Source organism: Syngnathoides biaculeatus, chromosome 2 (genome assembly GCF_019802595.1).
Source record: "Syngnathoides biaculeatus isolate LvHL_M chromosome 2, ASM1980259v1, whole genome shotgun sequence".
In the NCBI taxonomy this organism is placed as follows: domain Eukaryota; kingdom Metazoa; phylum Chordata; class Actinopteri; order Syngnathiformes; family Syngnathidae; genus Syngnathoides; species Syngnathoides biaculeatus.
In genome coordinates, this window is record NC_084641.1 from 40,420,181 (window position 1) to 40,433,081 (window position 12,901).

Consider the following 12,901-nt stretch of genomic DNA (forward strand, 5'->3'; position numbering starts at 1 on the left):
ATTCTCTCTGTCTCTAAACAAAGTCATAAATCCAACCTCTCTGGCTTCCTTTCAGCCCTCCCAGACCTGGTTCAAAGTGTAGGAGTAGATGGTGGCTCTGGAAGGTTCTGCGGCAGAGGATCCTCTGTCAGTTGGTCTGAACTGTCCCTCTGGGAAGGCTCTACCGGAGTGGGCCAACACTGCTCCGGCGAGGCTCTCATGGGCGTGAGATGACGGCGGTTCCGTCTCATGGTTTCGTGGGGCCCATCCACTAGATATGAACGTGGGGTGGTGTGACTACTGATGATGGCCCCTGATGGTTCTTGATCCTTGATCCACACCTCCTGGCCTGGCTCCCATCTCTCGAGGTTCCGTGCACGATGCCGCTAGTTATAGCGTCGTGCATCTTTCACTCGCTTCTCATTTTCCTTCAACTGAACAGCTTCAAGATTTGAAATAGCTGGACTCAGCAAAGCGGTAAGGATGGGCACTGTCATCCGAAGCCTCCTTGCCATGAGAAGCTGAACTGGACTATACCCATTCTCCAAAGGGGTATTTCTGTAAGCGAGTAAGGCCAGATAGGGGTTGTCTGCTTTCTTCAAGAGACCTTTCACAGTCTGAACCGCTTGTTCAGCCTCTTCATTGCCTTGTGGGTATCTTGGGCTCCTGGTGACATGCCGGAACCCATAGGACTTAGCAAACTCTGAGAAAGCTACTCCTGAAAACTGGTATCCCGTGACGTGCGTAGATTGACTTAAGGTGGTGGATCACGTCATTTGACCTTGTGGATGTCAGTAGAGCTATCTCCACATACCTTGACATGTAGTCCACAACCAGCAGGTAGGTTTTACTCCCGAGCACAAACAAATCTGCTCCCAGCTTCTCCTATGGTTGGCCTGGGTAGGGAGATGGCATCATTGGCTCTCTGTGGTTTTGCCTCTCCTTGCAGCATGTTCGGCAATTCAGAACCAACTCATTCAGCTGCTGGCTCAGCCCGGGCCACCACACTGACTGTTGTGCCCTCTGTCTGCATTTCACTACACCTTGGTGACCTTCGTGTAGTTTGGCAAGGACATTATTTCTTATCACTGAGGGAAAGACAAGTCTCTGTCCCTTCAGCAAGACACCATTCTGGACTGTGAGAAACGCCTGCTCTGCCCAATACAGCTTGACTCCTGGCTCTTTGGGCCTGTTGACAGGCCAGCCGTCTGCGCACAGCTGCATCACACGTGCACACACACTGTCGCTCCTCTGCTCCTCCCTCAGCTCTTCCAGGTAGTCGACGCTCTCCGGCAGGTGCTCCATCATCATGGCCACATAGATGTTGGTATCTTCCAACAGCTCCTTGTCTGCAGGCATCTTGTCCCTCTGCACAGGAGCTCGTGACAGTGTGGCAGCTGTCCACAGGCATTTCCCTGCCACGTGAATGATAGAGTAAGAATAGCGCATGAGTCGCATCCTGAAGCGTTGGATCCGAGGAGGTAGAGCATCCAATGGTTGTGTACCCAGGAGACTTAGGAGGGGTTTGTGCTCTGTCTCCATTTGGAAATGTTTCCCTATGAGGCAGTTCTGGAACCTTTTGCAAGCCCACGTCAGTCCCAGAGCTTCCTTCTCCACTTGCGCATATCTCTGTTCTGTAGGTGTGAGAGCCCAAGACATATATAGCCTACTGGCCTCCACCCCTCATCCCATTTTTGGAGCTGTACTCCTCCCAGTCCGTACGATGACGCATCTGCTGAGACCTTGGACTCTCTGTTGGAATCATACATGACCAGGGCTGGTGTAGACGTCAGTGCCTCCTTCAAGTCTTGAAAGGCACGGGCCTGGTCGATACCCCACACCCAGCAGTTCTGTTTAGACAGGAGGTCCCGCAGAGCCTTGTCCCTCTCAGCCAGTCGCGGCACGAACCTCCCAAGTTGGTTTAGCATTCCGAGAAAACTCCTCAGATCAGTTAGTCGTTGGCTCCTTCATTTTCAAGATGGCTTCAGTCTTGCATGGATCACGACTTATGCCACTGGCCAGGAAAAGTCACCTCCATCTTCGACAGGTCACACTTGTCTATGTTCAGAGTGGTGCTTGCCCGCTGAATCTTTTCCAGTGCTGCATGTAAGCGGGTGTCATGCTCTTTCTGCGTCCGGCCCCACGCCAGAACACCGTCCATGTGGCATACAACGCCCTCCAGGCCGTCAGTGACCTCTGTCACCATGTTGTTCTGAAAGTGTTCTGGAGCGGAAGCAATCCCAAATGGCAGCCTCTTGAAGTAATAGTGCCCAAAGGGCGTAATGAAAGTTTCGCTGAGTCTGGCGTCGGAAATTTGTCAAAACCCCATGTTGGCATCCAGCTTACTGAAAATCCTGGCTCCTGCCAGCATTCCCAGCGTTTCCTCCACTGAAGGCAGGATGTATTTCTCCCTGCACACGGAGTCATTTAGCTTGGTGAGATCTACACATATGCGCACAGCACCATTCTTTTTAGGCACCACCACGATGCCTGCGCACCATTCCGTAGGCTCCTCAATTCTGTGAATAACACAGTCGTTCCACGCGGGACAATTCTTACTTGACTTTGTCCATCAGCGGCAATGGAATCCTCCTTGCCGTTTTAAAAGAGAATGGTACAGCTCCCGGTTTCAGCTTGAAAGCTTAAAGCTGACGTACTTCTCAAAGACCGGTGCATAATTTCGGGTAATTCTCCTTTAATGCCTCCACAGTAACATTGTCTAAGCGTGCCACCAGCCCCAGCCTACCTCACAGACCACCCCAGCAAGGCAGTATGCACATGGCGAGCAATGTAAACATTCTCCATCTCTTTCCTCTTAACTTTCCTCAGCAGCAGCCTGGCAACACCCACCACCTCAAGCGGACTCCTTCCTGGTCTAAGTAGTGACTTTGTTGCCTTCTTGAGTGTGGGTGGGTTGTCACTGTATATTCTTTGGAACACAGTGTGCAACAAGACTGTGACATCGGCGTCTGTGTCAATTTTGAACTTGCAGGAGAACAGCTTTCACTTTGTTAGTGTATCACTAACCTGCTGAATGAAGTGTGTAATGTTTTAAGCCGAAGAGTTGAGTTAGTGATATGTAAATGAGCCACGTCATGCAAGAGAAATGTCTATTCACCTATTTGTATCACATCGGACATTTAAAAAAGAGCACTGGGTTCCATTACGAGCCAAGTCAAATGAATACACCCACTCACTTATAAAGACTACAGTGATATTACTCGTGATCTTTCCAAGTAAAAATTACTCACTCTAAATTACATGTGTGGTACGATTCCACAATTTTATCCTGTTGGATTTCAATATGAAGTTTGTAAGCCATCAAACTTTTTTGCACCAATCGCCAATGTTTTGCTGTAACTCTGACATTGTGTCCTGCTCCGTCCCAAATCTTAATTCTGTGTACATATCCTTGCGTGAAATACTCGAGACCTCTCTGTAGAACTCTCTTGGACAGGTCTGACGCATTTGGCAATAAACATACCCTAAACATACCCCAATATTTTCTGGAATATGCAATAGAGAACCCAGTTCAAACCTGTTATGTTCAGTCGCCATTTTGGAAGATTGTGGGGCATGGCAACTGTAGCTAAGCGGGGCAGAGCTGAAGATCACCAGTCGGAAAGGTCCATAGACAGTCAATAGACAGGCGACTGTTTTTCCTGATCAGAAGTAAACGACAATACATTTTTCATCATTCCATCCATTTTTCTTAGCCACTTATTACGAGGATTGTAGCAGTGCTGGAGCCTGTCCTACCTGTCAACGGGCAGGAGGCGGGGTACACGCTCAACTGGTTGCCAGCCAATCGCAGGGCACAAAGAGACAAACAGGCACACTCACGCAAAATTTGCCCTCTGGAGTGTGGGGGTGATCAAAATCATAGTGACTGCCTGTCTGTTATACAGTGCACTCCAAATTATTATGGAAATTATACAAATATAATATCTAGCCATTCTTCTATTTTCTTAACCACTTATTTTCACAAGGGTCGCGGTGCCTATCCCAGCTGTCATCAGGCAGGAAGCAGGGTACACACTGAACTGGTTACCAGCCAACCGCAGGGCACATGAGACAGACAACAGTTACACTCACGCTCACACCCAGGGGCAGTTTAGTGTCCCAATTAATGTTGCATGTTTATGGGATGTGGGTGGGAACCGGAGTGCCTGGAGAAAACACACGCACGCATGGAAGAACATGCAAACTCCACAAAGGTGGGTCCGGGATTGGACCTGGGGCCTCAGAACTGTGAGGCCAACGCTTTCCAGCTCATCCACCATACCGCCATACATTTTTCAATTTCTTTTAATATACATGTACTCTGGCTCACTTCCAGATTCCAGATTTTAGCATAATTGACACAATAAATTGTCCATAAGGTATGATGTACTATGTAGGACTAGATGTTAATATCCCTTTATTCATGCATACTTTAGGCTCTGATGAGGCTCTGTGGGATGTTCTATTAAGTGATGGCACCCTACGAGTTCTCAAGTGAGCTTCCTTCCGTCATCATGCGTTTCACTGATAGTCCCAGCAGTGAATCCCAGCGTCCCAGGTTCACCCCCTAGGTGCCATTAATTCTCTTGAAAGCCCAATTGGGGTCTTTTCTCTTTATCCGCAGCCACTGCCTACTTCCACCAATTTGTTCAGATGTACTGTGATTGCCAGTGACCTGTCCAGGGTATACAGTGCCCAAAGTCAGCTGGGATAGGCTGGAGCTCACCAGTGACTTTAATCAAGATAACCACCAGAGAAATGGATGGATTATGATAGATCTTGTCAAAGTTAGAGCCCTGGAAGTGGCCTGAACAAGTTCCTGTTCAGTTTCATACGTGGATCCTTGGCACTGATTGGCCCTCAAAAAGGCCATTCATTTGGGTCTGAAGATTAATAATAATGCAGTGATTCCAAGATGGCCTCAACTGACACCTTCTTAACTGGCCCAAATAAAGTAGATCTATTATAATGAGCCTATCATCATGTGGATGCACCATTTTAATTGGAATTTCTTCATGTCACAGAAAATTGCTGAGTCAAGATGACAGCCATTGAGACCAAAGAGGAAATTAGTGACACTGACAGCGGGATCATCTTGCACTCTGGTGAGAACATGCATGCACAAACTCAGTCACACACACTCACATACACACACATTAGTTTTCAAATGTTTATATTGGTAATTTTCTCATCATTTGATTAATGATGGCAAAGGCATTGCCCACTAAATTTACTTTTGAAAAGCAATTAATTTTACTGATTTGAGTATTCTTTATGAATTATTGGCAGTTATCCATCAAAAGGTGTTTTGAAGAATAAAAATATTCCAAAGTTATATATTTTTTATTTTTAATGCCAAAATGTGTTTATTATTTTCTGTTTCACAATGTGCAACATTTTCTGAAGATGCTAATTACATTTTTGGAGAGATGGGATGTTTCTCCCATATCTTAATATGCCTTTTCCGTGAAAACTAAAATTAAACTAAATTCATATTAGTGTTTTCAAAATTGCTTTTTTACAAACACCCCTTCTTTATCACTCAAGCTGTCGTTACCATTAATGCCACTAGGGCGCTCCCAGCCAGTTTTGCAGCACTCTTAGTGCCAGCAGTGCCAGAAAGCATGCTGGGAGGAGGTAAATAATGTTTAAAGTGCATGTTTTGTGTCAGTTATTTCTTGAGTCATTCTTTTGTTTTATTATTTACTAATTGTGCTATTCTGTTTGCTGTGGTGTGTTAATTTAAGTTTCAATGTGACACCATGAATGTGCACAAAATCATCACACAGGCAGTGTGTGGGATAATTCTTCTTATGGATGTGAAATGCAATTGTTCCTCACTACCTTGTAAGTGCCATCATATGGTAGCTGACATACATGCGAGTAACCACTGTGTTTTGTTGGGCAAGTCACACAAATGTTGGAATTCAATGTGCACATAAGGTACACCACATTCTAAGGCCCCATGTCTAATGTGGCGCCTTGTCTATTTAGAAGAGAAATTAAGATCTTTACGCTTGTGAAAATGTGGTACATTAAAAAAAAAAAACTTGGAGACGAAAATCCGCAAATATGCGTGGCCACAAATGGTGAACCGTGAATGAGCATGGGCCACACTGTACATGAAAATGACCCCTAAGCTCCAAAATGCACAAATATGAACTGGTCAAGTAAGCCAATGAAAGAATCCATACCTGATAAATGGCATATTGATGCTACAAAGTATATTGTGCAAGATATACAGTACATATCAAGTTATCATTATATTTTATTTTACCACCTCTGCCATCTAAACTGTGACTACTCTCATTGAAAGCAGTGAAATGCATGGTCACTTGTTAGCACATTTCAGGCAGTGGTTTTATTTATAAACCTTAGCTCAGTTTCACACGTTATAAAGCGATGACACATTTGTAAGTTAAGACCGTTCCCTTCTTTGTTGACTTGTATGCTGTGATGATTTTTATATTATTTCTTCTGAGGAAATGAGTTTACAGCATCCCTCAATAGATGGTGTTTGACTTTTGAGGTTCCACTACCTGAAATTTGGTGACATAGTCGTTGGTGATCTTTTCTTGCCGGATAGGTCCAGAAAGCCCTACGTTGCCTATGAAGGACCCAAGCACGCACACTAGAGTCCTCAAACTCAAGCACCAGTCTCTGGAAGGACATCTGGAGCTCTGCTTGCTGGAGCTCAGGAAACTGTGCATTCGAGAGGCTGTACGTAATACCTCGAGTGATGATGATAATGGTGCAAGCATATCTATGAGGGTTGTAGCGGTTCTATGAGGGGCACTCAAGGTTACCTCACATTCACTTCTAGTGAAGCACTCTCACACAACTGAATCAGAGCCTTGCAGTATGATGTCAGAGGACTTCCTTGTTTTCAAATAAAATACTACATTATTAAAATGGCTCTTGATTGACAATAGTTCACCTCACTAATCTCAACTTCACCGAAACACCAGTGTGAGAGCATTTCAATGACTGATGGAAGAGTGCTTAGTAATGTACGTGTGAGAGCATTTCTGGACTGTGTGTACAAGTGCTTAAGAATGCATTTGAACAAATCATTTTTCAGTTCTCTGTTTGAGCATTGCAGGTTTATGGGGGTATGAGAATGATTTCCCTGAGGGCCCCTCATATGATTCATTTATGATGTGGATGCATCGATTTATGTTTTTGATCTAGTCTCTGCAAATAATAAACTGTGTCAATATGATTGAAGTACTGTAATTTCCATATACCCCTCTAATAACACATTACATTCACATGCAATGTAATCATTGTCATAATGGTTGTTAAAGAGTAGAATTCACATTCCTATTTTCTAAACATTGTAATGATCACAACAGTCTGTTTTGGGATGAAATTAATTTATTGTCCTCCGCAGGAACTGACAGGTAAATTATCCTCAGATTATCCACTCATGCCAGATGAGAACCTGCCACAGGTCAGAAGAAGGATCGGTGCTTCCTTCAAGTTGGATGAAGGTCTAATCTATCTGGATAACAAGGTATGGAACATGTATGCATGCATACAAACGTACAGTGTTGGGAATGTTCATGATCAATTCCAACTAGTTCAAAGTTCAGTTCACGGTCCAAAAACGAATTAGTTCAGTTCAGGATTCAGAATTTTGACCACAGTTCACCATTCCAACAATGAACTACTTCATAGTTTATTTTTTGTTCCTCAATACGGTGCTGACAGAATATTGCCATTAAAATAATTTAGTAAGTCGCATTTTATTTCTTCATTGTTGCCACCCATTTAGTCCTCACTGGTCGCCAGCTGCAGTTTTCACCCTCGTATCAAACATATGAGGGAAAATGTGTTGCTTGAATGAGAACAACAGGACTTATGTCCTTATATGCAACACTAATATTAAATCGTTTGAGCCCTTGTCTGTTGAAGCCATTCAGGTATAACGCTGAATGCATACTGTGCATACATGGAGTGGAATCTCAATTTACTAAATCAATTGATTCTGGAATGGGTTTTGTAAATTGAACTTTCTTTTCCCACAAGAAATAATGTATACATGAATAATGGGTTGCAGCCCAATCTTAGTAAAGGTTTTCGCTTGAGGACAAAAGTGCTTCATGTTTTGGAAACAGGAAATCTTGGAAATCATTCTCTGATTTTCATTTCTCACAATGAGCAACAGCATTGGATTTGATTCTGAATTTTGCTGTGGTCGTTTTGATAGATACTTTATTCCCTTGGCAAAATCAGCAGCAACAGCAAAACATCCTTTTTTCCACCACGGTGACAATTTTGAACTAGTTTCTTCCACATTTGTGGACAAGCTTTGCAATGGATGCGCCATTGATATAGTTCTCAAAAATAGTATTTTTTTAAATCCACAGTGAATCCCTCCCTTTTGCCACGCTTGTCCGTTTCTTTTCTTGGAACGATTGTGAACTAGCAAAATGTGAAATTAATGGCTTAAAAATCGCTAGAAAGGCACACAACGACGCACGAACTAAAATAGGGAATGATAGCAGCACTTGAGCGACTGAGAGCAGCACAAAAATGTCGTAATGAAACCTTCGCACACTGGGGTTAGGTTCACCCATTGGTCAATAGTTTTCTTGGGTCTGTGGTTGTTAAATGAAGTACTGTAGTTTGAAGATTGAGGCATTCATAAATCAAGGTTCCACTGTACATATACACGCACATACACAATAATTATGAGGGAATCAATAAAATTGATTAATAACCCAGCCCTAGTATAGTAGTCGATGTAATATTGTACATACAGCTGAAATAAATTAAGTTTGCCATGATATTTATAATAGTTGAAATGCACCTGTGCTGTATATCACCTGCCGTAGGACTCTGAGTTGCACGGCCTTGAGACCGAGCTGGCTCTCCAGCGGCAGATCTACAAGGCTGCGCGCAAACTCTCGCTGGAGGAGAAGCTCAGCAAGCCTCAGAAGAAGAAACGCGTCCAGCAGTGCGAACGAGAGGAGAAGAAGGTGCGTGAGCTGCAGGAGGCTATCTTCCAGTGTAGGATCCGGAAGGAGTGCAGCTCTCCTTGCAGCAGCAACCGGATAACTAAAAGCAAAGGCGAGTGATGCTTATGCCCCCCTCAGTTCAAAGTGTGTACTGAACTAGAACTTGACTGACTGCTTTTTGCAGATGAAGATTTGAACATGTCTGATGATAGCTCACTGTCTGATGTGGTGCGCCTGGATGAAGGTAAGAGAAGGAAGGCAAATGTTTGTCTTAGTAACTGAAGTAAGTAACTGAGATATTTTATTTGGTACATCTGAATAATCAGATGAGATCCATTGCAATAATACTGCCTTATGTGTATTGTGTAAACCAAATTTACCTTTTGGTGACAAGCACACAACTGGTTGTTGGTCCATTTATGGATTAACGCATTAGGAAGGAGCGTAGGTAGTTGTCTCTATATATTTACTCAAAACCACAACACAAGTCCCATAACATCCAAATATCATTACAATGAGGGGAAAAAAAATTAGTCAATGTGAAGACCCAGGACAAGATTTGATGTTTTCTCAAATGATTTTTGAAGGGTGAGACTATGATGCACTGGGATGTTGACTCTAATTTAGTGCTGTCTATGCACAGATGTGGACTCCATTGACCTTGTCTCTGCTCCAATGCCCGACGTCCAGACGTTCATTGTAAACTATGAACGGTCTCCAATCCAGAATTCTCCCTGGAAGGAGTCCAGTCTGGACCAACCTTATCAGAAGGCTGCAAAACCTCAACCTGTTGCCAGCAGCAGCTCCAGGTGAGACTCACAGTTTTTGTAAACTCACATTCATGTCTGTTGGAACAAATTAGGTGCGCCAATGACCGCCTCTATCAGTATTTTGAAAATTGTCCACTCTCTCATCTTTTGTCAACTCCATCCAGTACTACAGGAAGAATGAAAGCCTCAGCAGACACCAATAGAATTCCTCTCTCTCAGTTCATAAAGACCGCGGCGCCACGGTACAATCATTCTGCCAGCACTCCATCCACCCCGGTGCTGCATGTGCGTCGACAGTCCTCCCAGTCCTTCAGGTACACGTGACAAAATATGCGCTGCACCCATTTAGAAGAGGATGTGTGCACTTGTGCAAACAAGTTATTTGTACTCGCCTCTTCTTCTGTCTTTATACATGTATATGGTATGGATTTTTTCTTCTTACCTTTTCAATCTTGTTCTCATTCTTGTATATTACAAAAACCTTTCAACATGGGTGTGTTGACTTTTTCCCAAGCCTTCTCGCACAGTTGAGTTAGTGGCTAAGTCAGTAGTGTTAACTGAAATCAATTCACAAGGTAAATACATCCTACTTTGTTTTGTAATTGTATGAATAATTTTCGTGATGGGTGCCGTTTTTTTGCTTGAGTACCGATCCACGAAAAATGTCTCTTCATATGCCTGCAGGCCAACATTTGAACCCAGAACCTTTCAACTGTGAGGCAGCTGTGCAACCCACTGTTTACACAGCAAGAATATTATTTGGAGTCAGTTATAGCAATGTTCCCCAACCTTCGTTACTATCACTGCAGCAAAACTCGCTTTGCAAAGAGAGGATGTTGGAAATGGTAACAGGGTGTTCACTTGATCTCTTTCTTTCTTTTAGTTCAGTGTGGTTGGTCTCCACATGTCGTTGGCTAGCTTGTTGCCACATACAGTTTTATGCAGAGCGGACTCGGTGTATGACAATTAATTGTTGAGATAAACCGTTTTTTTAAATAAGACTCCTAATATTTTATATTAAAACAAGCTTCCTTTTTCTTTGAGGTCAGAGACGCTCCTGGCTCCTCAGCCGGCCTTTTTCCTTTTGAAAAGATGCTCTCCAAAGGCGTTTGTTATTCCCAATCATTTTCGCTAATTTGTATCTTTAGTTTTTATAACATATCACATGACCGACGTGTAGTCGTGTTGTTTCATTTGTGAATGTTTTGTTCACAAAGCTAATCTTTTTCAGTGACCAGAATCAGTTTATGAAATGATTAGTTTTTTAACTTTGCTGCCATGAGCGAGTCAGCTGAGGGCGGAAACAGAAGCGTTCTGTGCACTCTTGAGGTGTAAATTGAGACGCTCAGCTCTTGCAGCAGGGAAAATACACTCAGTTTTCAAAATACAACACATTTAACACGTGAAACAAAATACAATGGAAATTATATGATTTGGTCATTCTTTTGATGCGACCTGGTGACAAATACCTCACAGACCAAAACCGGTCTGTGGATCAGGCGTTGTTGACCACTGAGTTGTATTAAAGTTCAAGTGAATTTATATTGTGTTACACGACTTCTACTGTTAACAAGTGTGCGTGACCTTCCCGCAGATTTCCCAAGAGTAGGCCACGTGCTGACAAAGAGTCCCTCAGCTCAGAGTCCTTCAGAGTGCATCACTGTGCCACCGACATCATGGTGCTCTCCTCAGAATCCTCATCCCTGCACCCGGACCAGTCCAGCTCAGAGGACAGCAGTTCCGAGCACTCTGCTTCCTCTTACACAGCACTCCAGGACACACCTACAGAGATCCCCAAGCTTTGCCCTCCACCGTACGGCATTCACTTGGCAGCGCCCAAGAAGGAACTGCCGGGTTTTTCGCCCATCAACTCACCTCCCCACACCCCACAGCACAAGCACATGGTGGCCCGGTGTAGCCGTCAGCAAAGACCGTGGCAGGATGGCCCAGCATCTGCCAGGAGGACACCGAAGCTCCTGCCGCCTTACACGAGGGTTTTGCGTACACCCTCACTGAAAGAGTACACTAACCACGCTGTCCGCATTATACCAAGGGAGGTTGTGTCGGAGGAGCTGAAGACCTGGCATCAGCGCAATCAGAGTGTCCCGAGCTGTGTGGAGTTGCAGAGGCCCCTGGGAGTCAAGAGAACCACTTTACTGCACATGCCTCCATTTAATCAGGTTATTAAGCCGTCATCCGGTTCAGAGACTTGCAACTAATGGCGTGTTGTGTCGAGAATTTGCCCTCTGGCGCTGGGGGTGATCAAAAGTATAGTGTCTGTTTATTATACAGTGTGCTCCAATTTATTATGGAAATTACAGTATATAAATATAATTTCCATCCATCCATTTTCTAAACCACTTATCCTCACAAGGGTCACAGGAGTGCTGGAGCCTATCCCAGCTGTCAAAGAGCAGGAGGAGAGGTACACCCTGAACAGTTTGCCAGCCAATCGCAGGGCACATAGAGACAAAGAGCCACACTCACAATTACACCTGGGGGCAATTTCGAGTGTCCAATTAATGTGGCATGTTTTTGGGGATGTGGGAGGAAACCAGAGTGACCAGAGAGAACCCCATTCAGGCACTCGGAGTACATGCAAACTTCACAAAGGCGGGTCCGGGATTGAACCCAGAACCTCAGAACTGTGAGGCCAACATTTTCCAGCTGATCGACCGTGCCGCACATTATTAATATTATTGCAATAGTTATATAATCTTATGGTGCCTTTGGTTGGTTCTGAATGCCTTTGCTCTGTGGTCCCCTCTGCACTTGAGTAAATAAAGAGCCCCTAGACACCATCAGATGGTGCTGCTTTACTATGACTCTAAAGTTATTTTTCCTTTGTGTTTTCTCACAGGGTTCGGGTAATTTTGTTCTCCAGAGAGATGCAGACGGGACACCAGTCCAATGGTTTGTTGAAGAGGACCATGAAATTGTGAGCCAAGTGTAGCTCACAGTTCGAATATTTTGTTTTAGTTTTTGCTGCCCTTTTCTGTCATATGTATTTAAGACTGTATTTATTGAAATATTTTGATTATTGAGATTATCTTCATAAAATGTGCACCCACAGATGATCATACTTCACTTTCTAAAATTAAAGAAGTATTTATTTTTAAATGCTTTTTAGTGGGGGACACAGTGGATGATTGGTTAGCAAGTCTGCCTCCCACTTCTGAGGGCCAG

At 44.0% G+C, this 12,901-nt stretch overlaps 1 protein-coding gene across 4 annotated transcripts in view; it reads left to right on the top strand.

The window, feature by feature from the left end:
- inavaa (innate immunity activator a) overlaps positions 1-12,792 on the top strand; it is a 30,282-nt gene extending 17,490 nt beyond the window's left edge. For all 4 annotated transcript variants that reach the window (XM_061805095.1, XM_061805104.1, XM_061805120.1 and 1 more), the window contains 9 exons: positions 5,007-5,087; positions 6,569-6,702; positions 7,376-7,498; positions 8,823-9,057; positions 9,130-9,189; positions 9,589-9,754; positions 9,880-10,029; positions 11,310-11,895; positions 12,576-12,792. In XM_061805095.1, the coding sequence (XP_061661079.1) occupies positions 5,024-5,087; positions 6,569-6,702; positions 7,376-7,498; positions 8,823-9,057; positions 9,130-9,189; positions 9,589-9,754; positions 9,880-10,029; positions 11,310-11,895; positions 12,576-12,668 (1,611 nt within the window). In that variant the 5' untranslated portion in view covers positions 5,007-5,023 and the 3' untranslated portion in view covers positions 12,669-12,792. The remainder of the gene's footprint in view (positions 1-5,006; positions 5,088-6,568; positions 6,703-7,375; positions 7,499-8,822; positions 9,058-9,129; positions 9,190-9,588; positions 9,755-9,879; positions 10,030-11,309; positions 11,896-12,575) is intronic.
- The last annotated feature ends 109 nt before the right edge of the window (positions 12,793-12,901 follow it).